This window comes from Urocampus carinirostris, chromosome 10 (genome assembly GCF_059441175.1).
Source record: "Urocampus carinirostris isolate Australia breed hairy pipefish chromosome 10, RoL_Ucar_1.0, whole genome shotgun sequence".
In the NCBI taxonomy this organism is placed as follows: Eukaryota; Metazoa; Chordata; class Actinopteri; order Syngnathiformes; family Syngnathidae; genus Urocampus; species Urocampus carinirostris.
The window spans coordinates 25,022,773-25,049,948 of NC_142358.1; the positions used below are offsets into that span (position 1 = coordinate 25,022,773).

Genomic DNA, 27,176 nt, shown 5'->3' on the forward strand with positions numbered 1-27,176 from the left:
TCTGGGAGTGTTTTAAGCTAGATTTCTTGTCAACGTGCCACTAATATATACCAACAACATCGATAAACATTTGCTTTCGTGCACAAGTAGCTCTAGAGCTCAATGCAGTCATACTGCTCTGACTCCCAGAAATTTTCTTAACAAACCACACCCCCAACAACCTCGCTCAAGTAGAATGGCAGCAACGTCAGGCACTATGCTTTTCACACAATACTTCCTAAATAACTCATATTTTATTTCTGAATATCTTCATACAAATTTGAACTCTGATTCCTGGATTTACCACATTTTCTTTTCTTGTGTTACAATGTGTGCTCAGCCCCCACCCAGTTTATACTATTTATTTATTAATATCGTAGCCAAGGAAATAATTGGCTGCTCTCTGCCCAGTCTGGAGGACATTGCAGGCTTGTGATACCGCAACAGACCCAACAACGTTGTAATGTTTTCACCCTGGCCACCACCTTAGACTGTTAAAATTAGATATCTTTGCTATGCATAGGAAATTGGTTATTCATATTGTCAAGGTTAAAACTTAAGATTGTAGACGAAAGAAGAAAAGAACGCACTCCATTTTAGAAATTTAGGTTTTTGATAGCCCCTTCCATCGGAAGTGCGTGCTTCCAGGATCGGCACACACTCCTCTTGCAGGGGGCTGGTTTATTGGAAAATACCAGAAGGAAACTACACATTTGATTGGTTTATATGAACACAGGAGGTAATTTTGATTGGTTTACGCCACAGGTGTCAAACAGGCGGCCCACGGGCCAAATCAGGCTTGCTAAGGGATTGAATCCGGCCCGCGAGACAACACTCAGAGAAGCGTAAGAGAAAAACAAGCTGCAGGTTGAAATATGTCAACTTGATGTTGCCAAAGAAAGGTGCCTCGAACAAAGACACTGTACTTGTTTTTCTTTCTCTCTCTCTCTCTCTCTCTCTCTCTCTCTCTCTCTCTCTCTCTCTCTCTCTCTCTCGCTCCCTCTTTTTCACCCCTTTTCTCCCACTCTCTGTCTCTGTCTCTTTCACTCTCTGTGTCTCTCTTTTTTCTCTCCCTTTGTTGCTAATTGTTGCTCTTTGTCTCTTTGTCTCTTTCTCTCTCTGTGTCTTTTTAACTACTTTAGCTCTAACTTCCTTTTTTACTTTTCTCTCTAATGTCTTTCTCTCTTCCTACCCTTTTTGCTTTCTTTTCTCTTTTCTCTCCTACTGTCTTTCTATTTCTCTTTGGATTTCTTCCTTCCGCTCCCTTTCTTTCCCCCTCTCTCACGACTTCTCTTTTTATCTCTTGTTTCTCACGCTCTCTCCCTCTCTGTCTTTCTTTGTCCCGCCCTCTCTCCTTCACCCTGCCTCTTTCTCTTATTTCTTTATCTCTCTTTTTCTTTCTCTTTAATCTACTAGTCCGACCCCCGACAGAATGTTTGTTCTATCGTGTGGCCCCCGAGTTAAAATAAGTTTCACACATTTAAATCAGTGTATAATGTTGGTCGCCAGATGGCGTGGAATTGAAATAAATAAGCAATAGGGATAGTGAAACTTTGTAAACACAATGCGTCTCTGTAATGTTGCTCTCAAGCAGACTTGGAACGTGTGAGTCAAGGCCATCTTGATTAACCAGCCAGCAGGAATGAGGAGTGGAGCATTTTGGAGGACTTTTGGACACCACAGTAGTTCACTGTTTGATAACAGAAAGGAGTCGCCTGAGAAGCTTGCCAGTGGCCTTCAGGTTGTAACTTTTTAATTAAAGACAAATTATTTTGGCACTTGGGAGATCATTTCTTGACCTTCAAGGCACTCGCGCCTAAAAACAACTCGATATACACTTATTGAGTAAACATATAATGATCAAAAACGTAACATTATATATATTGGTTTTAAGAGTATATTATATAGTATAAAAGGCACATTTAGACCGTAATTCCCTTACACATATCCCATGTATTGACTTATTTGAAATTGTGTTGCTACTAAATGTTACGACACTATTTTTCATAGCACTATTGTTTGGATGCACGTATAATGTGGGCAAGTACATATCTAGGATTAGTAATCCTACCATTCTTTTTTTTATCTCATTTATTTTATTTTAAGTCTTCTATAACATGTGTATCCTGGAGTGCCATGTCTAATCTTGCTGTAAACAATGTTCCCTACTTTGATATCAGCGGCAAAAAAGTAAAAAAAAAAACAACTGGTAATAAAATTGCCTTCAAAAAAATAAAAATGTTCACTTACTTTTTAATCTTGGCTAATAATTACATCAAGCTGAGATAGGAGCTCTGGACCAAAATGCTCCAGCAGTCAATAACTTACTGAGTAAGTAAATAAACAAACTTTTTTATTTATGCAAAGTCTGTCACAGTTATTATGTACATGCAAAACACATGTAATTGAAAAGGGCTCAGCTGGGATTATTCTTAATAAGCAGCGAAATCCCAGGGAGTGTTTATGTATAATTACAATATTAGTTTGAGAGGCACACAATGTGCTTGAGGAAATACGTTTTTAGCGATAAAATGCTTTATCCTGCTTGTTGCTTGTTACTTCTCAAAAGGTTAAAAAGTAAATTCCCTTGCCACTGTAATTTCCTCATTTTAGTTATTTTTTTGCAGAAGTCAAGCATGCCCATCATGTAGTTCTAAAGTAATTAATCTTATTTAACACACACTGTTTTGCTCTTTTCTTCAGCCATTTTTTTAGTAGGGGGGGAGGTTGGAAAAATGATCCGGCCATATTGTATGTAGAAAAATAGATATACATAATTAAATACCTACAATTAACAAATGAGCACATATATACATCACACAATGGCTGAATATATGATATAAATGCAATCCATTCATTTGTTTATGGATTTTGTCATTTACATAATGTCATGATTACGGATTTGAATCACCTGTGCCTGCTCATTTGGCGCCAGCCGCTGCGGGCTACCTGATTGGTTACCTGACCTTTTTTAAGCCCAGTCCTGTCACTCTCCGGTGGTCAGTCCGTCTGTGAACCTCTGTTGATACAAGGCAACCCTTTTTGACCCTGACTCCCGCCTGTCCCGTTTTTTTTTTTTTTTTTCATTTTTCCACCTGCCCGTTCCTGATCTCCCCGTTTGTCTCCGACTATGACCTTTTTTGATCCCGACCACATTTGCTCTCCCGTCCCGGCTTGTGACCCGTTTTTGTTCCCGACCACATCCGCCCTCCCGTCACGGCTTACGACCCGTTTTTATCCCGACCACGTGTTTGCTCTCCTGTCCCGGCTATCGACCTGTTTTCCGTTCCTGACACAGCCATTTCCCGCTACGGAAGATCCACTTCTGTATTCGATCAAGATCCGATTCCAAGAGCGACTTTCTTACCGCGTCCAGCGAGCACCGGATCGCGGGCGCTGTCATTCTTCTTTCTGTTCAATAAACCTGTGTTTAACGTCACATGATCGGGTCTATAATAATAATAATAATAATTTCCTTGTATTGTCATTCTGTGTAACAATGTACACAGAACGAAATGTCGATTGCACCTGACCCGTTGTAGCGAGCCGATGCAGCCGCAGCCAACAGAGGGCGCCGCCGACCACTTTTTAAGTCTTAGGAATGACTCGGCCGGGGCGCGAACCACCGACCTCCCATCTTTGTTCTGGACGTGACACATAAATCTGTATTTATTTGGTCATTTAATTTGTTACATATTTTGTCACAGCAAGCAATGTCATTTATTTATCACCTTTGTGAATCATTTATGAGGTCATTTGTTTATATGACATATATCCGTGGGTATTTATTTATTAATTAATTTTCAACATATGGCATGATAAGTCCTCCATAGTTTTTTTACGGAAATCACTTTGGATTACCCGTCAAAATATTCAATCTACCTTAACACCATTATATCACTGGCGTCAGGCGGAAAACACAATGAGTGTTTATATTTGTATGCGATACTGTTTAACTCGTTCAATGCCAGACATTTTTCTAAAATGGGAAGAGCTGGTGCCAGCCAATTTTTGCCATTTTGACTCATTTTTGAAGGTCTACAGAAAATGTTGTTCTCTAATGATATAGGCATAGGGCATATCAAAAGAATACTTTAACCCTCATCTTGTATAATACAAAAAGTATGTATCTAGCTTTTACCATTGTTTAGTGAACAGCAGTTGAGCATTCCTAAGTTTATCGAAAATAGTGGATTGCATAAAAACTGAGGAAATGCTTTGTGTGATTTAAAATATTTCAAGCAGATCTTTCACTTCAGTGCTTTTTTTTTGCATTTCTGATACCCCCAATATCTAAACAAGGATTTCAATAAACACAAGAGCACTTTGCTGGCTATATAACATTTTATTTAAACAACATTGAATTTATGCATGCATTTTGCATGTTTGCAAATTTTTCAGCGCCTAATGTTTATGGTGACGAACATTCTATCCTGACAGTGACGAAGGGACTTCGTCCTTTTTTTTAATGAAAAAATAACTGTCTGTACTTAGCCATATTTCTGCCACTGTTGACACTCTGCTTCACCACGCCTACTCGTCAAATGGGGCCACCTACACACTCTCAATCGCTGAATACAGGAAGCAAAACTAGGAAGTGCTGGCTCCCTTGATTTGTGGACAGATATCTAATCAGACCACTCCTGCTATCTGAAGGGGATTTATCATACTGAAATAATTTTCAGAGGCTTGATACTTACTGCTAAGCAGCGTCGAACCATTTATAAAGGTCTTTACAATAAAACAGAAAAACACATTTTTATGTTTTGGCACTCAGGAACGACACTTCTGAAAACATATTTGTACGTTACGGCATGAGTTAATGTCATGGTGACCTGTGACTCCCTAGACTCTGCCTATTTTTCATCTTTCATGTGCCACAATTTGCCTTGAAAAATTACTCTGATTTCTGTGCTTCGACATTATTCATCTTACTGATGAGCTCTGAGACACTCAATGGATCTTTTACCTTTTAGTGAGGCGTGTAGTGTCCATTTTTAACAACCACTTTATAATGGTCGATTTGCTCTTCAGTTGTTACTTTTATTATTGCGTAATTGAATTATGAGAGGGAATGAACAGTCATTAGAAAGAAAAGGATCGGATAACCTTATGCCTGAACTGAAGTCAGTTTCACTCTCTTGGTACTTTCATACAGATATGAAGTCCTTATTATTTGTCTATCCTGGAGAGATTCCTTAGACAATGCACTCAAATTTTCTCTGCGGCTATTCTCTATCATACACATGCTTGACTTCCCTATGTTTTCTCCACCCACTCCACCATCTATTTATTTTCCTCTTGACTTCTTCCCTGAAGATAGAATCTGCCAGCAGCAGTAGTCGAAATGTCACCCGAGGACATTGTTTTTCAGTGCCTGTGGCGTCCGCCACGTTGTGAGCTCATCCATCCCACTGAATCACCAGACATGACAAAGACTTTGAGCCTTTTAACCAGATGATATATGCAATGGTCCCTTGCTATTTTGCAGGACCATTTATGTGGTTTCCTTTTATAACTGTGTACAGTACTGTATATTACATCCAGTACAAAGCATTAACAAGCTTCATCAATCACTCCATTCGTTATACAAATATGTAAAATATTCAAGATATGTTAAATAATTATTGAACACATTATTCTACTGTCATTGCCTCCAGGAAATAATTGCAGTAATCCCTCATTTTTTGCAGTGGTTGTGTTCCAAAAAGGACCTGCAATTGTCAAAACCCACCAAGCAGAAACATTTATCAAATACACTAGTATGCGTTGAAACCAAATAATAACCCCCTATTCAGAGGCTAAGGTTTAACCAATAAAAGTACATTATTTACTCGCGTTTCACGCTTTACTTTTAGGAGTTTTGATACTTCACAGGTTTTCATTGTGTTGTTCTATAGCACACAACACACAACACATGCTATGTGTGACAGAGTGGTGAATGCTCTCAGTCAAACAGTTGTTAGTGTGTTCACTAAAACAATGCCCTTAGCATGGCAACAGCTAGTATTTTAAAAGCTTGTTCCATTGAAGGTAAATTAATCGATTAAATTGGACTCTGAGGAAAGTCAGAACACAAAGACATGCTGAGGATGATCTGTAGATTCTTGTGGTCTGCTGAAAGAAACTGAGGACATATTGGGGAGAAAGCAACAGCTTTGCCGTGGGTCCGGCCTACCGCGATTAGGCTACATAATAACATTAACAAGCCACACCGCCAAGCCTATATCTTACCAACACCTCATGCTTTACCCATGGAACAGATGACCTGAAACTACAACTTGTGCAGAACTGCTACATTTGTGACTTGTATTTTAATCATCAAGGACATCTGGCTCAATTCAAGTATCCTCAATGTTAGCATGCAGCTAGCTGGCCGCTCTCTACATTACTTTCTTTCATTTCATTGTACTATTTTGTAATGACAGTAAAGATCATTAATTTAACAGCAATTCTATGTTCTGTTATTTTTATTTTGTATATCTATAGTTTTTGTTTTGTAAAAGTTGTATGTATTATATGCTAATAATTTTAAATCAATATTTTTTTGCAGGTCTTGCCTCTTTCAGAACCTTTTTGGAACGCAACCACCACATATAAAACAAGGGATTGCTGTCATGTACTATATATTTTGTTTTCCAAATAACTTCTGTACTGTCAATTTCTATTTTTAAAAAAAAAACTTGCTGCTTTACTGTATTCCACTATAGCAGGGGTCGGGAACCTATGGCTCGCGAGCCATATATGGCTCTTTCTATGAGTACCTGTGGCTCGGAGACAAATTTCATTGCATGTTAATTTTCTCCATCTCGTCCAAAACATAAGCCACTAATCTTGTTCAGGTACACACAAAGCCACACCAAAGCTCATTAAGAATTAGTGCTTGGCAGAATATATAGGGCACGTTTTTCACTACAATTTACAGTCAAGGTGTCACACGAAAAAAAAATAAAAATAAAATAAAACTCGTTCTGGCTGTACATCGCTAAAGAATCCGTTATATAAAACCTCACTATATTATCTGTCTTCAGTGTTCAGATACCTTATGATGAATCCACAGAACACACTGTAAATACGCCAAAACACCGGAAGATAATTTAAAGTTTTTTGATTGGGTGAGTGGGAGGGATGGGTGGAGCTATGCAAAAAGTGCAAGCACTCCCTCCCATCTCTCGCCCTACGCCGTCTGCACCATAGATAAGCACATCAAGCTCCCTTTTTGCAGAATGTTGTGACGTTTTTACAAAATAACTGCTTACATCTGGTTTTGAAACCAATATGTATGAAAAAAAAGGGTCAAAGTGAGTTTAACCGATCTTGAGTCATTGCAAGAAAGACACAAGTTTAAATTGGTATGTTTGTTGATTTTGGGACACGGGCTCTGGCATTATTCTCTTTTCATAATTTTTATCAAATCATCAAAAATAAATGTGCTGAAGACTAAGTTTTTGTCTGGGGCGCGTGTTTAGCATTATAGTAAATTTGTCTCATAATATATGTCTCTTTCCCAAAATAAAATTAATATATTTTGCTTTTATGGCTCTTTGAGTCAAAAAGGTTCCCGACCCCTGCACTATAGCATTAATAATTATTTCAAGACAATATCATTACTGCAGATCACATATTGTCGCCATCATGTTGAAGCTATTGGGAAAACACATTTGCAACATAGAAAATACTGTATTTTACTTTTCTTTCGCATGTAGATGATTCCATTTTTATTGGTGAAAGAAAACATCTTCCTATGCCTTCTTTGTGTTTTTGTGGGTCCATGGTGTTTTGATGATGGCTTTGAGAGAAACTCGAAATTGAAAAATATTTGGGTTTTAGGGACGTGACTGTGTTACCTTCATTTTTAGGACTACCATCACAAAGAGATAGAACCAATGACTGGTCATTAGGTCATCAATATTTTGGAAAGAGCCTGTAAAAAAACCCTTTCAAGCAATCTCCGATATGTAAGAACGTTTGACGGCATGTCTATATTAAAAGTAATTTGGGTAAAAGGAGATAGATTCAAAAATAACAGACAACAAGTGGTGGAATTTCTGTAAAACACAGTGCGCATCCACTAGCTCCCGAATTCTGAGGGAACTCAACTGGAAGAACCTGACCCCAAAATTAATAGACGTTTTGAGAAGATTCAACAACCATGCTGGAGAGCATGTGGAGAGGGAAACGTTGACTACATGCACATATTTTGGCTGTGTCCAAAAATAAAAGATTACTGGGACAAAATATCGTGGAGCAATTGGAAAATGGATGGATTGGAGGAAAATTAAGGGCACACCTAATGAACACTGAACACCAAACTGAGCATGGAATATACTACCCAACACTTATTTATTTATTTTTATTTATCACCCCCCTTTCTGTGCGTATTTTGTTGTAATGATGGGTTTACTATGGCAAGAACATCAACAAAATCCCAATTTGATCAATTATATTTACCGTGTTTTCCGGACTATGAGTGGCTGCTTTTTTTCATAGTTTGGGTGTGACTTACACACCAGTGAAACTTATTTGTGAAATTATTAACACACTATCATATCATTGAGTTATTTTTTTTATTACCGGTATATGATTTCACATGTTATTTTCACACTAAACCGAAAGAGGGCGGTCTAGGCCGGTGTTATTAATATGCCCTTTGCCCTGTTGTAGGGGGGACATTTTTTGGCTCAAAACCGGGTAATTTATAGAAGCAAATGAAAAGAGAGGAGGAAATATGACACAAAAATAAAATATTACAGATTACACCCTGCCAATGAGAAATATTCAGCTAAAAACGGTAATCGGGCAGCAGAAAGAAAGTTTGGAGTTAACGAGAAGCAGAGGTGACGATGAGCCTGACTTAAGCTACACAGAAGTGGAAGGAGGAAGCAGTGCATCATCTACCCGAGTTGGGGGAGTTGTTTACTGGTAAAAAAATAGCACCAAGGATGACAATTTCATTGGATTTAGTGCTTTGGAGACCAGCTGATAGTTCGGAAAGCATGTCCTTTAGTTATCTAAATTACTCTTAATATGTTATGTTGTAATTGACATTACCAAGCATGCCAATAATTTAACTGTATACTGTACAATTATTCAGCCTGTTGTTCCCTATTTTATCTTAATTTTAAACTGCCTTTCAAGATGACATGCATGTTTTTGGTGTTGGATTTTATCAAATAAAGTTCCCCCCAAAATGAGACTTATTGTTCAGGTGCGACTTATGTGTTTATTCTTTTTAATTATTTATTCTGAATCTTTTTGGCTGGTGCAACTTCTACTCCAGAGTGACTTGTAGTCTAGCAAATGTGGTACTGATAATTTAAAAACATATGATCTTAATAGGCAGCACGGCGGCGCAGTGGTTAGCGCGTGTGCGGCACAGTTCTAAGGTCTTGGGAACCTCCTGTGTGGGTTCAAATCCAGCTACCGGACTTGCTGTGCGGAGTTTGTATGCTCTCCCCGTGCTTGCGTGTGTTTCCTCCGGGCCCTCCGGTTTCCTCCCACATTCCAAAGACATGCATTTCAGGTGGACTGGCCGGTCCAAATTGTCCCTAGGTGTGAATGAGCGAGCGAGGTGTCTGTCCCTGTGTGCCCTGCGATTAGCTGGCAACCAGTTCAGGGTATCCCCTGCCCACTGCCCGATGACTGCTGGGTTGGGCTCCAGCATCCCCGCGACCCTACTGAGTATAAGCGGTGCAGCTAATGAGATGAGATGAGATGTTCTTAATAATTTAAATAGCTAATACTTTTCATACATGTTTGCTTTCAGACTTGCATCATATTGCCGTGAAAAGTGAGGCAACCTGGGTACCAGTTCTAATCCATGCACTGTTAACTATAGTGAATCATGTTCAAGAGGAATGTAACATCCATCCACCGAACATAATTTCCTTGCCATTTACAGTTACCACATGATTTAAAGACTACAAAATAATTTAGAAACCTTCTAGGTCTGTGTTTGCGATGCATGACTGTAACGGTTGATTTAAAATCTAACTGCAGCCCATGTCAAGCTTGCATATACAGTAGCGCTCCACCTTTACCCTTCTTTCTAAAATGTGGTATGCTTTAATTATCAAGTGTCCTGAACCGAACAAAAAGATACAACTTAGAGGAACAATGGCAGTCAAAAAGTCAAGTTCTTTGTACAGTAATTGGTGAAGCAATCATGATGTAGTAAAATCTTTCTATCTGGACCACATTGTGACTGAGCACATTCATTAAATGAAATGGGGTCTGTTCTATTTCTTTAATTGTGTGTCTGACTCCATCAATTTTGCTGTTCTATTGTGTAATTGCTAATTGCTTTTTTTAATTGAACCTGGATCTAATAGAGCCTGTCCCGGGTCAAAGACAGCGTTACTGAGGTAAAAGACTTTGTTTCTTTGTAAAGCTTAACTGAGCGGAGAACATCCACCGCGGTATTAATGAGGGTCATAAACTCTTATGGGGATATCTGAACACATTGAACTCCTACTGACCTTGCTCACAAAAAGACAGAAATCATCTCCTGAGGCCATTTTCCTGACAGAATTCACACAAAAAAATCAAACTAATAATGTGCCCCTGACTGATTTACATATTTCATAAATCTTTCTTAAAGAAAAAAAAAACTGAAAAGGATCCTGGTGACTCTGTGGCTAAGACCAGCAATACCCGTGAAACGCTGTAAAGTGTCTTCATGAGAATATCAGATTTTCTGCAGGAAATAAATTATCTTCACCTCATTTGTCAGAATGCAAGTCTTTTTTATTGTGATTAATGGTCACCCGTTTTTCTGCAAGACAGTACAACATAGTCAGACGGTGATTCTGATGCTAAGAATTTAAAGAACACTTGATGAAAAGTGTATCAAATTTAACATTTTTCTTTAAAAGGCACAGAGTAAATGGTCTGCTTTTATATAGCGGTTTTCAAGTCAACGAAGTCCTCCCACAGTGCTTTACAATATGCTTCACACTTTCCCTTTTACACACACTAACCGATAGAAGCGTCAGCCATGCATGCACTACCTGCTCATCGGGGATTGGGAATTTGAACCTGCGACCTCTTGATTCCAAATTGAGGGTTTTACCTCCTGAGCTACTAGCCCCAGAGTATATTATCTAGTTAGTACTATTGATATAAAAAGAAACTTCATTCATTAAAAAAAAAAAACAATATTTATTTAAATAATAAGCAAACACACATTAACTATTATTTAAACATGCACTTTTTAATACTTGTTCAGAAAATGGCATTTATTTTACACAATACAAGCCTCACCTAAAGGGAGCTGATGCAATTGTCCGCCAACTTGCTGCCATGAGTACACAAAACCTAAAAAAGGCTGGGCAAAAAAAGGAGAAATAGAATGATGCACCTTGGTCGGTTTGAGTCTCCATAGTTTGCATTTTGCCTTGTGCTTTAAAATACTCCTTTTCAGTTGCACTACACTGGGGGTAGACAATAGCTCTGGAGCCGCAAGTGGCTCTTTGGCGTTCTCTAGCTTCTACCTAGTGCCTTTTTAAAACAATTAGATCATGGAAAATAACATGGTTTCTGTCGGAGGGCAAACATGACACCAACATGCTTAAGGTTTTCCCCCCAAAAATACATACATTTATTATATACAGTATGTGTTGGGGTCATTTTAGAGCTTGTAGAAAAAACAATTTTTTGCGGCTCAATTGTTTTTTTTTGTTTTTCTTTTGGTCCAATATGGCTCTTTCAACATATTTGGTTGCCAAAGCTTCCACTTCACCATACAGCGGCATCTAGTGATGAAATAATATACACTATCCCATTAAATGTATATAAACTTGTGTTATTTTCTATTCATTTTTTCCAATTTATAAAATAAAAGGAGCTGACCCCTGGAGTAGAACATGGAATGTATACAAATTAACAAGTAGAAGAAGAATAATCCAAATTGTATTATTCTTAGGGCCCCATGACATAAACATAAAGTCCTGGTTTAGCTTTATGTTTTACAGATTGTGATTTCAGGAATACGTTAAATGTGTAAAAAAAGGTTCATGGTTTTTTTTTTTTTTTTTTTTTTTTTTTTTATCTCAATCAACTGATGTGTGTGCCCAGGGCAATTGCGAGCCATTTGGGTGCCCTAAGCACAAATGCTTTATAGTACGAATGAGGCATTATCGAACATACCACTGGGAGGGCAGGGGAGCACCATGAGACTGGAGATAGGCCGGGGCACACAGCAGATTCTACCTTTTCTTGGAAACATTTGGTTTATGCTGCTTCTGTGTTGTTCAACCATATAACTGCATAAATTTAACACTTTTGAGACTTTACACTTTTTTATCACGACCCTGATTTCTTTTGGTGCCCTCCTGGGCACTTGATGCCTATACAGTGCAAGTTAGGTGTGTGTGCGGGGCTACGGCCCTGTATATACCCCATTGCAGATGTCCTAATTTAAATTAATTATACTTTTTTCTGTTTTTAATATTGGAAGCCTGCAGAGTAGATTACATAGGATGTGAGTTTGTTATTTTCACAAATATTTTGCACTGTTGTTCTTTTTTTCTTTTTTTTTAATTTTACACTTTTAACTTCATCATTAGCAGCAAATCGTGTTGCTGTTCTTTGTCTACTAAACTCTTTTAAGTCAAATCTGCTTTTTTAATTTGATACAAAGAAGGGACTCATGGGAGGACTTTAAAAACAGGTTAGAATTTCTTATCTCCTGTCCTCTCCTGTTTTCTTTTCAAGTTCAAAATCAAGTGATTTATTCTTTCCCTATTTTGAGTGTCTATTAAACTATAAATTTAACAGATAATCAAGCCCAGAGTAATCAGAGTAATCTCCCCAGACTGGGATTTGATTGACAAACTCAGTCCTTCCCTTTTAGACACGATGCTATTTACACACACATCATTCGAAAACGGTAAGACATGTGTGAGAAAAGCTATTTACCAAATTAAGTAAAAAGAGAGAAGTAAAATGTCAGTCGGGTCGTCGAGCATAAGTAATTCATCACATGCTTCGCCACAAAATGAGGGCTGTAAAAAATGTGCATTTTTAATCACAAAAATACATGTTTAACGCACTTACTTTAATGTGCACAGTTTGTATATTTTATCCAAACAGTCAACCTTTAAATCAAAGCATTTATTTTCTTTAATCTCATCGCTGCAATGGACACCAAATCTCTGGTTGTCCTCTATCTGCGGCAAGCTGATTTAATGAATAGCGCTATCAAAGAATTTACAATTTTTTTTCCCACTGCCGAGTTTACAAGACATGACAGTTCGTCGTAGCAGAGAGGGTCAACATCTCTGTCGAGTGATTGCTTCTCCTAATATCCAGGCTCACTTGTGACTAAATAAGACAGGGATAGGGTGACTTCTTTTGATGACTAAAAGCTGAGCTAATAACTGCTCGCTGACTCTAAATTGGAAAAAGCGAAGTCATGACAACTGTGAAAAGCTCTGCATATGGACTGATTGGCTAAAAAAGGGCAGGTCTTAATATTGTGATATGGAAAGCCAAACATTGTTCGGTGCATAATGAATTTGTTGACACTAATCTGATTTGGCCTTCTGTACTGATCAGTGACGTAGTGCAGTGTTAGCAGAATGAAAGTAATAAGAACTCTCATTTAAGCTGCCAAACTGGCACATTAGGAGTGTGTACCCATATCTGCGCTTGGTCACTCTCCAAACCACTAAATCAGATCTGGCTTAAGGCAGTGGCCGTTTTACACCCTGCCCAAGCTCCTTCCTTTACCTTCCTGATTGTTTAAAGGTTATCCCAAATTCCTAAACATGCAAAATGTGAGTAAAAAAGTACATGGATTTTGCATAAAATCGATAGATGTTTCATCAATCTATTCCAATTATTATCCCACTTAATGTATTATGAAGGCGACAGTCTTGTTTTTGTCATCCTGAGCCATGACTTCATCGGAGGAACACCAGCACCCTGGCAAACTGGTCGCCATATTGTTTTACGTGTAAATCCGTCAAAGAGGTGATGAGATTTTAAGCAAAGTTTTGGTCGTTTTTTGTGGCGGTTGTGGATGCAGTAATGTTACAACAGAGGGCTAGACAGAACGGGGCGAACTGACAAAAAAACAAGATACAAACATACCGCGACTGATCAACGAGAAGTGACCTCAGCTTTGGGGGAAAAATGTGATTCCGGCCGACCCAAAAAACATGCAGTGGGCAGCCAGGATACCCGGGGACCAACAACGCAAAGCGGCGGCGGCTATGGAGATAAATGTGGAGTGGCCCGATGATTAACAAACCAAGTAATATGGCAAAAAAGGCGCTAGCGCGGGTAAACCATGTGGTAAGCAGCCAGGGTAACTGGGAACCAACAACAGAAAGCAGCAATGGCAAAAAAAAAAATAATAATAATAATCCAAGGGACACAACAAAAACCGCTGTAACAGTACACGTTGGGCAGCCAACAAGGGCAACAGGTAGCAAGCAAACCAGGAAAGCCCTTGGCAGCTCTGACACTATTGGGGAGCTAGCCGGACAAATTTACAAGCATGAAAATCTCTCACTTTTGGAAAAAAAAATCACCGTTTTGAAGTAAAGGTGACCTACGTGAATTATAAAGATCTGAGAAGAAGTTGTTTTGAGGTGGGTTGGGGGGTATTTCCCAGAGTGAATTAGAGGTTTGAAGTTGTCCATTAATCAAAATCAGTGTAGTCCGCGTGGGCAGGACTTCTGTACAATGTGCATTCGATTGTATCTCATTATGACACTATTATTAATTGCACTACCAGAGATGAATCTTGGGAAATGGTAAAACAACGGATAGTCATCCTGAAAGGCAATGACCGCAAAAAAGCATAAGGAGGGAAACAACTCTTCGGTGTATCTGATGATGAATTGGACTTTGAAGAACATTAAATAAATACATTGTAAATTTTTGTTGGTACAGTGTTAATAGTGCTGTAGTTACCCTAACATGCAAAAGGTCCCAGGTTAGAAACCGGGTGGAAACATATGTTGGCCTGGAGAGGCATGGGCACCCCGAGGCTGTACTTGCCCAATATACACCACAGGAAATGTTGCTCCTTCGACCCTAGTGGTAAAGGGGATCCAACCAACCAACTATAGTGTTAACCATATATATATATATATACACCGGAGCCATATCCCCCTAGTGGGAGGTGGCTAGAGTCAAGCACACATTCCTGACTCTTTCTGGGAGATTGATACAGAGGAGGGGATTCCCAGCCCCCTCGCTCAACCCAACTGCTGTGTTGGGAGTCATTAGGTGACCAAACCCCCCAATTCCAACCCCTAATGCGAGCGCCAAGCAGGGAGGCAATGAATACCAATGTTGTAAGTCTTAGGTATGACTTGGCCAAGGCTTGAACCAGCGACCTTCCAGTCTCGGAGCGGGCGCCCTACCCCCAAGGCCACCAAGCTGGTATAGTGTTAACAGTTGTCAATATATGATTTAAAATCAAATGTATTTGTAAAGCACTATCAGGCGATAAATTGCCATTCAAATAATGTGTAAAAACATTCAGTGTACAATAAGACAATATCCCTGCCAACAACCCAAAACACATAATACACAGACAAACAATGGTTAGAATACAATAAAACAAAATCAATTGTAATATATATAAAATATGATTATGGCAAGGCACAGACTAACTATGTGGGGAAACGGACCTGAGGGAGGGTTATCCACACTGGTTGGGACGGCAGTAGATGGCCTTATGATATGAATCACGGACGTATGAATTCAACTTTTTTTTAATCAAAATTTAGGGGTGCGCATTATACACAAATCAATCTGACATATGCTCCACACACAGCTCAACTTTCTGAGCCCTGTCCCATTTTTATGCCTGAAATCATTCCAACCCTGACACACGGGACAAAAAACACAAATGAAAAGCCACAATCACCTACATAAAAGGAGGCAAAAACAGGGTAGGCACAATTCCAATTTCTCGGAGCAGAAATGAGAGGTCCGCAATCGCTGTTTGCTACAATCACTGTCGGTTGTGTTAATGGGATTCCCAATTTTGAAAGGGTTGTGTTTATTCTATGAAGTCATAGCTTTACAGTAAACAAGCCAGATAGGTCAACTTTGAGACTAAATGTCTTGAGTTCACCGGTCCGTTGAAAACTCAGCAACAACTTTAAATAATTTTGGAGAGGAACACTACACACCCTGAGCCTAGTTGAAAAAAATGCTTGGGAATACTTTTAAAAGCCAGTTAAAGCTGTGGTTGGTGTGTAATCTATGCACTTATTTGCAAGAGTGACATTTCAGGGAAAAAAGCAGCTTACACATGTGTGCCCACATCAATTCTGGCAGCTCATCACCGATGGTCTGCAAGCTTTGATAATAACTTAGGGGCCTGGAGGTGCAGTGGCCCCTAATACTTTGTCACAGTCTTGCAACTCTGCAAATGCGATCGCCAGCAAAGAACTGCTGCTGCCGCTGATAATGAGCTCAGTGTCCTCACAGACACTCCAGTGTGGACGGGTGCCAGAATCCCATGAGGTGTCGAGCGCCACATGACATCCACGCATCGCCAATAACTAATATTCGGGCGTTCACTTTGCGGTGATTAAATGAAAATAATGATGCCAGAAGGGGAGACTCAGACAGAGAATTAGCACATCAAAGAATGAGAAATATAGAGGACATTTAGACTGAAAAGTCAACTTAGTTATTAGCAAAGTTTTCATGCGCCATGGCGATTACACAAATGACTTGAACTGCTGCCAAAGCATTGAATAAATAGCAGCACAAACTCCTTTCCTATTAGTATGCATCAATTAGATTTGCATGGCCGGGCTTCAAAAAGGCACATTCCTCCCGTAAATTTGCTGTTTAAAAGCCTAATGTGACAGGGAGACATATTTAGATAATAGTTTTAACAAAGCTATTAGTGTTTGTTAGCTTCCAGTAACTGCCAACTGGCAGCATATGTTCTTTGGCTAAGCTGCCCTCCCTCTCGTTCACAACTAGATGGATGGCAGCTCACTCATCAGTAGTGGAGTGAAGTAATGGGGGAGGTAGGGTAAACTGATGCTCTTTTGCCCTTGAGTTGTTCGTGAATCACAAAAGAGTCGAGAGCACCAATTGTAATCTGTATAGCTCATCTTCATTCTGCTTCCTGAGATTCCCTTGAGGTACAAATACATCATGAGATGCCTTTAAAAAACGCTTTGTTTCTGAATGAGAAGGCATTTGATCACTAGAGATTTCTACTTAACTTTTCCTTCTAACAATACATTTACTCAAGTACAGGGTTGGGTATGGTTACTTTAGCTTGATTACTTTCAATTACGTTTGGATTACTCCAATACCAAATATGCTAATAAAAGACAAAAAAACTAAATATGAATACAATTACTAAATTTTGTGCAGGCTTGGGGAGTAACGGAATACATGGAACGGCAAAAATGATGTTGGCAAGCTGTTTGGATTTATTTTCATTTTGTTTCTGTCGCATTTTATGTTAGTTTTGCCGGAGATCAAAGTGATCAAAGCCAGGAGAGAAAGCTTACCACGTGTTGTGAGTCATAATTTTGTTCATATTTAGTTTATTTTGTCTTTTATTAGCATATTTGGTATTGGAGTAATCCAAAATTAATTGAAAGTAATCAAGTTAAAGTAACCCTACCCAACCCTGCTCAAGTACTCAAAAACTAATTACCCTGCTTTACGCACTATATGGCGCGCATGATTCACCCCCATCATCACAGTATTTTTACTGAACAGTGTCAGAAAAACTGATTTACCTTGTGCCTTCTCATAGGTTAAATAGTCCCTCCACTTCTTCATCCGTGAATCAATAACCTCTCACTCGAAGATGTATACATACGAAAAAGAGCTTGGATGGTATTTTGTTTGCGTCGTTCGCAACATTATTGGCTGTTTAACCTATCTTAATGCACTGAACGAATCAGTATCTGGCAAATTGAGTAAAAATCATATGATATTGTGATAAATTCTAATCTGTATCACTGGTGGTCTAGTGGGAGAGTGTCAGCTCGCTCACTGTCATAACTCGGGTTCAAATCGCTTTGCAATGTGATTATTGATTGATCAATCATTGCTCAAAAAAGTAAATATGCTGGATAATTTGGTGTGGTAACACTCACCTATCTATCCATATCCAATAATATCTTTGTGGCCAGTTTGTGGGATTTTTGGGCTCACCCTATAATCTGAAAATTACAATTAATTAATGTTGAGTAGGAATACCATTAGCAAAAAACAACACATATACAAAGGGCGGATGCTCTTGGAACTTCCCAAGGTCATTATTAAACCAACTTTATTTCTCAATGACAGTTGTTTGATTTTCCTTTTCCAGGGGAGATCTGTGCTTTCAACATCCATGGGTTGGAGGCTCCGTTCGAGGCAGTGGTGCTGAACGGTACATCCGGAGAGGGCCAACTGAGGGCTCGTGGCCTGGTGGACTGTGAACTGCAAAAGGAGTACACGTTCATCATTCAGGCTCATGACTGTGGTTCAGGCCCAGGGGACGCAGAGGGCAAAAAGTCCCACAAGTGAGTGAAACAGAATACAGTTGTTTATAGTTATAACAGTTTCATATAAAGCACATATGACATGAATTGTGTATATTTTGTACAGACACATACATTGCACCTCTCATAATCTATATACATGACACACATTTGTGACTGGGTCTGTCGAAAGCACAAGCAATCGGATTATTTAAATGCATAAACATACATGAGTATTTGAAAAAATCGAAGGTCTGAAACCAACCATTCCAATTGGACTAAAACTTTAATCGTATTTTTGGGCACGTTTTCATGGCTTTTGCACAATCACAATATTGGCATTACCCTGTTTCCAATTGGATATCATGCATATACATACCTGATCAGTCACTTTTCAAAGTAATTGTAAAGATGTGCAATTCACCTTTTTTTGTACATTACAAGAAAAAATGTATTTTTAATAAGGATTTATGTAGAAAAAAACTCTGACTTCAAGAATGTATCACTTTTCTGGTTTGCATGCTTGGGAATACTTTTAAAAGCCAGTTAAAGCTGTGGTTGGTGTGTAATCTATGCACTTATTTGCAAGAGTGACATTTCAGGGAAAAAAGCAGCTTACACATGTGTGCCCACATCAATTCTGGCAGCTCATCACCGATGGTCTGCAAGCTTTGATAATAACTTAGGGGCCTGGAGGTGCAGTGGCCCCTAATACTTTGTCACAGTCTTGCAACTCTGCAAATGCGAACGCCAGCAAAAAACTGTTACATCCAGCTGACTGAGAGAAAACAAGACAAACAAAAATCAAAATAAACTTGAAATCGAAAATTATTGAAATGTATTTGAGTAGTAAATCCAGTGTGCTATTGTCACTGAAATACTTATAAGAAATAGTAGACATTAATTTCCCTAGGAGCAAAAAATATAAAGCAAACTTCAATTTGAAAAAAAAATTGCAAACCTTTGAGACACTTAAACATCTGTCTATTGAGTGTTCCTTTAATGCTCAGGTTTTTTATTTTTTATTTTATTTTGAAACCTTAAGTCTGCCCGCAATCGACCAAAAATAGACAACATAGATGGCATTTTGCCAGGGAAATTGTGCAAAAATATGCATTTTGATTCAATTGTTTTCCCCTCTTGCTGCTTCAGTTGCCGCTTGTCTATTGCTCTACTTCCTATTCATTTTATTCAGCTTTCTGCATGAATACAACTGTCTGAGTCACTCTTCCTATATTGCTGTATCTGTCATAGTTGTTGACATTAACATTTAATATGACCACCTTCTCATAACAAAAGAATTATGCCTATTTCTCGCATACACCAATTTTATCTCACAATGTAGCTGACATGAATCTTTGTCACACCCCCCCTCTAAAAATGCAACAATAAACATTTGAATGCTTGCGCCTTAGTGTGCAGCGTATAAACATTTTGTCTGTGACGCTGTCATAAAAACAAACCTATTGAAATTGTTCCTAGCAGAAAAGCCTTACACAGGCATTCTTATCCCAACGTGATTTCCGAGGGGAACAACGTATCTACCAACAAGTTAGTGTGTGTCAGCAAAATGAGATCATTTTAGCCCAAATAAATTCTGTCTTGTAAAGAAGCAGCTTTTAATAAAACCGTCCTTGGCAAGACTTGTAGGGCTATCCATCTGGCGAGAGGCTAATTACCCCACCTGACAATTAGCAATTGTGGAGACAAGCATGTAAACTACACGCACCCTCCAACAAACTTTTCGAGTATCCATCCATTATCTGCACCACTTATCCTTAGTAGAGTCGCTGGGGTGCTGGAACCCATCCCAGTTATCTCCGGGCAGTGGGCAGGGGAAACCCTGAACTGGTCGCCAGCCAGTTGTAGAGCACACAGAGACAGACAGCTCACTCGCTCATTCACACCCAGGGACAATTTGGACTGGCCATTAAACCTGACATGCATGTTTTTGGAATGTGGGAGGAAAACGCAGTGCCCGGAGGAAACCCACTGAAGCACGGGGCGAACATGCAAACCCAGCTGCCGTGCCTCCCACCTTCAGAGTATGATGATTTCAAAACTAGTATAGTGAACTGCAAAAAAGGGGGAGTCGTGACACACTGAAGACGCGTTTGGGAAAATATAGTCAGTAATGTGTTATCGCCTCTAGAATAATGTTAATGCCACAACTTTACAGTGAATATGACTGTGCTAACATTGGTACGATTGGAATGTTGCATTCGGTTTAATGCAGAAACCCAGACAACTCTATTGTACTTAATAGAGTTGACTTGGTATAACTTGTCAATTTATATCTTATGTCACTATCTCCAGAGCCCCTAAAGTAGGCATGTCAAACATATGGCCTGCAGGCCACATCCTGAATAGTTGATGAGTTAATCTGATCCGCCATACATTTCTAACTATGTCAATAATAGAAGCCTTCTGCGTAATTTCTGTCAAATAGTTATATAGTCATACATATTTTTTGGGGGGGGGGGAATTAATGCAAACCAGAGAGCAGTGTTGAGTTTGGATAGCCTGGTGAGTTGGTTCAGGTGTAAAACTTAATTCACTCAACCATTAAAATAAACTAGTCAACACATTCAATGCCAAACATTAAATTATTTTGTTCGCTGTTGTTTGTGAATAAATGATAAATGATCCCCGGTCATCCATGATAATAATATGTAGGGTGGGTTACTAATGTAGAATGAAAATTCATTATACTGAAAAACAAACTAAAAAAATTGGGATTGGCTTTATTTTACTGAGCTGGCCCGCCTCAGAATAGAAAGCTTTGATCTGGCCCCAGAGTTTGACACCCCTGCCTTATAGTGACATTAAAGATAAAAAATGAAAAACATAAAACGTTCTCATCCTAACCAAAAACTGTATTGAATGTTGCATCCTAATCAGAAATGCTTGAAACGTTCTTGTGAGTTTAGCATCATAACACAAAAAAATCTTGTTAACTTTGTCTCCTTGCATTGTTTTTTTTTGGTGCTAATTGATATTCTTCCATCTACTAATTAACTTGGTCAATCTCGTTTTGCAAAATGTAACAATATAAATGGCACGGACATTTACTATTCTTGGTTGAAGTTCTAATACATTTCTAATATATACATAGCTCTTAATGTTTAATGTACCTTTATATCAGAGGTACCCAGTCTTTTCTGGAACAATGCACTAGTTTTATGTTCAAAAATATTTTAAAGGTCTGGTGGTAGGTTGGAATTAAATATGTTAGTAGTTTTTGTATGACAACAATAATGATTGGATAAACACTAGTAACAATAATAAGAAGAATGAAAAACATAAATCCACTGTCTGACATCTGATTTTTTGGGGTGTCCTTGTGAGATCACAGCATGTGCAAATACCTTTCAAAACCCACACAATGTGGTCTACGTCGTAATATTTAACGCACAATGTCACGTTGAGCCATGTGGCAAGTGATCAAAGATATATGATTGCCAAATAAAAAACCCTGTTGAAAAGTGTGTTTCTGCAGTTCCCAGGCATTGCTCATTGTGTCGTCAACATAGGGATTCCATGTGTCCTCAGAGAGCAACGATCAATCATTCCATCATTGACAATTGTTTTTAATGGCCATTCTCTACATTGATCGGCTATTGCTACCGAAGCACAACAATTTGGTTGGATCCTTGCTTCCCGTGTGACACTGACTTTCATTCAAACACACTGCCTCAAATGCTTACGTAACATAAAAAACAACAATAAATGAAAAAAAAAAAATCATGAAACTTATGTTTCTTTCTGTATGCTCTGGTATCAAATGACAAACATCCAAGTACCAGTCTTTGGCAGTTGGGGACCCCTGCTGTAGCAGACTATGTACCGTACACTATCAGCAACTTTTACATCAAAAATGTAACTAATTTGTGGTCAAACAACTTATTAGCTTCCTCATTGTACTACAATGATAAAATTAATCTTGAATATGTTTTATTTACGTTGCTATTGAAAAATAGTTGCATTATGGCGATGGAGGTAATCCAAAGGGAGTCACATTTAAAATTATCTGTCATGATAAATTTTCAAGCCCAAGAGACTCAACGCATGCAAGACTGTCATAACAAAAATTTAATTCGACCAAGAATCTAACACTAATTGACATGCAACCTGATTCTGTCAAAACCTGTTAGCGACTATTTTGGAAAGAGAACACATTTCAAGCAGAAGCACGTTCATATTCAAGTAACAATTTGTATGATGAAGATATGACATTTGTATTTACATTCAGAATATTGGGCAATTCTTCACTTAATCGCTAGAGAAAATATGACAATGTTTCAAGACTCTAACCAATAGCACCGCAAAGGTTGAGTCATATATACTGTATTAGTTTGTCAAATACAACTTATTTGTCATCAACGTAATTTTATCATCCATTCTTGCATTGCACATATTACATGATTAACATTAGGAAGAGCCCATCAAAATTACAAAAAAACAAGCTACTCACCGCTGTTTTCAATATATAAGCTATAGCCAAAGTGTCTGATGAGTTTAGTAAAGGGACCAAAGCTTCCATTTGTTTCACTTGCCTCAATTATCTCTCAAGTAGGACCAATTGGTAATTTGAATTGAAAATATCTAAATATAACATTTTATTTTTCATTACATTTGAGATCCAACTGATTTAGAGTCTTTCAAGGCTAATGATTCAAGTTAAGCCGTCACATGCTAAACAAGCAAATTGACAGAGTAAATTAAATACTCTCTAGTTCTGACACAATCTCACAAATGCTTAGCCGTTCTAAGTTGTGTTCTAGTTAGTATAGTGTGACATATTCTAGCAAAATGTGGTATAAGCCAATATATTTTGTTCATTGATACAGGTATTGAACTCTCTGAATTGCGCTTTTGTATGCATTTAACTAAGCCTAAATCAGAAACCCTCTGAATATCTGTAGAAATTATTGATTTGAACAAATTACTATTCACCATGGCAGCGCAGTGGTTAACGCTTGTGGGCACAGTTCTGGGGTCATGAGACCGAACATTCCTGTGTGGAGCTTGCATGTTCTCCCCGTGCTTGCATGGGTTTCCTCCAGGCACGCCAGTTTCCTCCCACATTCCCAAAAAATTCATGACAGGTTAATTGACCGGTCCAAATTGTTCCTAGGTGTGAATGAGCGAGTGAAGTTGTATGTCTCCTTGTGCCCTGCGACTGGCTGGCACCTAGTTCAGGGTGTCCTCTGCCCACTGCCTGAAGATAGCTGGGATGGGCTCCAGCACCCCCGGAACCCTACTGAAGATAGGTGGTGCAGATAATGGATGGATGGATGGATGGACTATTCACCATCTGCAAGATTTGATGTTGTATTTTATCATGCACATAGATTATCTGACATTTCTTATTAGTCGCTGACTGGGCTAACAGACAATGTCTATTTTTTTCATTTTCTACAAAACTGCTAAAGAAAAGATAAGACTATGCATAGATGTGAAAACTTAACTCCTTGAATATATTTTCCTGCAGGGCAGTGGTCCATATTCAAGTCAACGATGTCAATGAATTTGCACCGGTCTTCCGGGAGCCCGAGTATCAAGCTGCAGTGACCGAAGGCAAGATTTATGACAGCATCCTACAAGTGGAAGCCACAGATCAGGACTGTTCACCTCAATACAGCCAGATCTGTAACTACCAGATTACTACAACTAATACACCTTTTGCCATTGACCGTAATGGTAAGTAGGCAACAGGAAATAAGTGCTTGAGGATGAAATGACTTGTGTGTGTTTGTGTTCATTTACTAGAAGCATGCCCTTGATAATTCTACTAGTAAAGACACAAACATAGTGTAAATCGGAAAAATATTTTCCAAATTCTAAAAGAGAAACAATTTATATTGTAGCCTGGCTACAGTGGCGAACCAGTTGAACACTATTTATTTGACTTGATATTGTTCGCTGGTAATTGATGATTTGCTTGTTTGACATTTTCCACTGTATGCAGACATATCATGTGTGACATCAAGCATTATTGTGTCTGGATTGTAAAATTGTATATCAATCAGATGCATACCAATGTACCTGAAACATAACTCTGTTATTGGCAGAGGTGGGTAGTAACGGGTTACATTTACTCCATTACATTTACTTGAGTAAGTTTTGGGACATTTGGTACTCTCGAAGTATTTTTAAATCACTATACTCATTACTACTACTTGAGCAGATTTGTGACAAAGAAATGATACTCTTACTCGACTACGTTATGCTACATTAGAGTAGTTACTAAGTAGTTGTTTTTTTTTCACATGGTTACGGTCATTTTTGGGGTCGTTTGTTTTGGTCACTTTGTTTGTTGATGGCCAATAAATATATTACAACATGCTGCAATTTTCCTAAGCTGGTGTAATTTTACATCATCAGTAATAATTGGATCGGTTGAATGGACTACAAAAGTCCAGGTCTTCTGTTGACAATATAGCCAAAATGAAGTGGTTTTGAATTGCTAACTGGATATGTGGACATTAAATCACAAAACTTTCACATTCCCTCAAAATGTATGGGATAGTGTTGAGAAACTAAAGTACAGAAAAGTTGAAGAATTGAACTGAATTGTTAAGCATTTAGCAAATATCTCTTTGTAGCTAGAGGCCAGGCCAGGCTGGGTAGCAACCTGAAATCATGCTACAGCAAGACCAAATGACAAGAAAGGTGAAAGCTCATCCAGGATGAACTTTGCCCTGAGGTGGAAGAGGAGCGCTTTAACGGAGTGGTGGGCATGAGCAACCAGGATGACAAAGTGCGAGCAAAAAGCTGACTGGAAGATCACCTGGATGGTGGAATAACACCACTTAAATGTCCTGGTCAAATCAGTGAATGATGTCCTACCAAGCTCTGCCCACCTGTTCACCTGGGGCCTGATAGACTCACTTGTGTGTCAGCTCTGTCAGAAAAGAGGATCTTTAGAGCAAATTCTAAACTGTTGCTCAAAGGCCTTAGGAGATGGCAGGTATCGGTGGCGCCACAACTAGGTCAAGCAGGCAATAGCAGACACAATCTGCACTGGCATCAACACCAGCAAGCGACAGCATCCATCCAGGAGCACAATTTCCTTTGTCCAAGCAGGAGAGAAACCCCAAACTTTGAAGAAGACCAAAGGGAGCTGCCTACAACTGCAAGAGACTGGCAGCTCATGGTGCCCATAGGGAAGCAGTTGCTATTCCCAGACAGCATCAGAGCTATAACACTCCAGCAGACATGGTGCAGTCGTCTGGACCCAGAAGGCCTACGGTCACGTGGGAGGACTAGTTGGATGAAGCTCAGGGAAGGAAGAGGGAAAAGTACGCTGATCTCGTGGCTGAATACCAAAGGAATGCGTGGAAAGCCTACTGTGAACCTATTGTGGGCTGCAGAGGCTTTGCAAGCAGGTGTTTACACTGTGTCCAAGGGCTTCTTGGGGTTTGTGGACTGCGCAGGTAAAGAGTCATCAAACACATCCTGGGAGCAGCTTTCTCTGGTTAAGGAGGTGGCAGGTACTACCTGGACACAAGTCAGGGGATTAATCACCATCGCCTGCGTCGCCTGAGTAAGGTGGTCTGAATAAAACCCGAAACACCTGATGACGCTGGCAGAGTCACTGATAATGAGTCCAGGTTGCACCATAAGGTGTATTCTGTAACACATATTGGGAAAAATGCCTAGAAGTGACATATTTCCTTACCTACCAATGCTTGCAATCAATTGTCTGAATGTGAGCTGACGTCCCAACTGAGCTTTGAATTATGCCAAAGGAGGCTCTATTGTCTCCCCTTAAGGAGCTCTTGCTCAGCCACTGACTGCAGAGGAAATACTCTAAGAGCTCTTGAACTCAAAAGCACTTGAGTGAAAAAGAAAGAGAATGGAGGTTGGAGGCAGGGTAATAGCAGTGAGTGCCAAAGAAATCATGACTGACCTTTGGGAAGGGATGAATATGAATAGGGCTGGCAAACTCCGTGTAGTTCTCTTGTGTCCGTCAATGAGTTTAAAGACCAAATGTGTCCCCCCTGGTGTGCAATGTGACACGCCTAATATTTATTTCACACACAAAAATCTATTGGGGGAAGACAAAAAAAGATGCCAAATGTCAAAGGGTGAAGATGTAGTACATTGTACTTTTTTTACTGTCTGAATCCCCTCTTATTTGGATACTCGCTCCTCTGAATCGCCATGTTGCCTGGAGACTCTTGCAATCGTAAAATGGGTATAATTTACCCCTTCCTATGGGCTCTTCGATTGATGTAAACTGGTGTCTGTCAAGGAGCGCATTTATTGTTTGTTCAAAATGTTTGTCAACAAATGTTTTAATTACAGTGAAAACATTTGGGACATCCTCTTTGGTTGACTTTTAATTGGATTTCCATATTTTCTTACATGGATTGCCATGTTAGGTTCATCTGGATGGAATCTGCTCCTCAGGTTAGGGGTTGAACCATGTAGAATGACAGTTAGTAAACCAAATTCAAGACTATATGACTCTTAATGCCCTCTAACGTACAGGGAAAGTATTCCTCATTATTTATAGATATTCAAACATTTTAAGATCTATTGAAGGTTCATGGATCCTTTAACAACATGGTCTTTGAGGCACCACTGAAGACACAAGTCTAGACAGCTTTCTCCACTGTTCCTGGATTGTGTTTGGGCCGTGGCATAATTGTAACCAGTCCAGGCTTTATATTGTCAGCCCAGCTATTTTCCTGTCTTCCTCTCCTCCTGCCCCTTGGG

General features: G+C 39.1%; 1 protein-coding gene across 1 annotated transcript in view; it reads left to right on the forward strand.

The window, feature by feature from the left end:
• Nucleotides 1-27,176, forward strand: part of LOC148358475 (calsyntenin-2-like) — a 330,974-nt gene that overhangs the window by 186,455 nt on the left and 117,343 nt on the right. The window contains exons 3-4 of the mRNA XM_088345299.1: nt 18,296-18,491; nt 23,944-24,152. Of these exons, the coding sequence (XP_088201425.1) occupies nt 18,296-18,491; nt 23,944-24,152 (405 nt within the window). The remainder of the gene's footprint in view (nt 1-18,295; nt 18,492-23,943; nt 24,153-27,176) is intronic.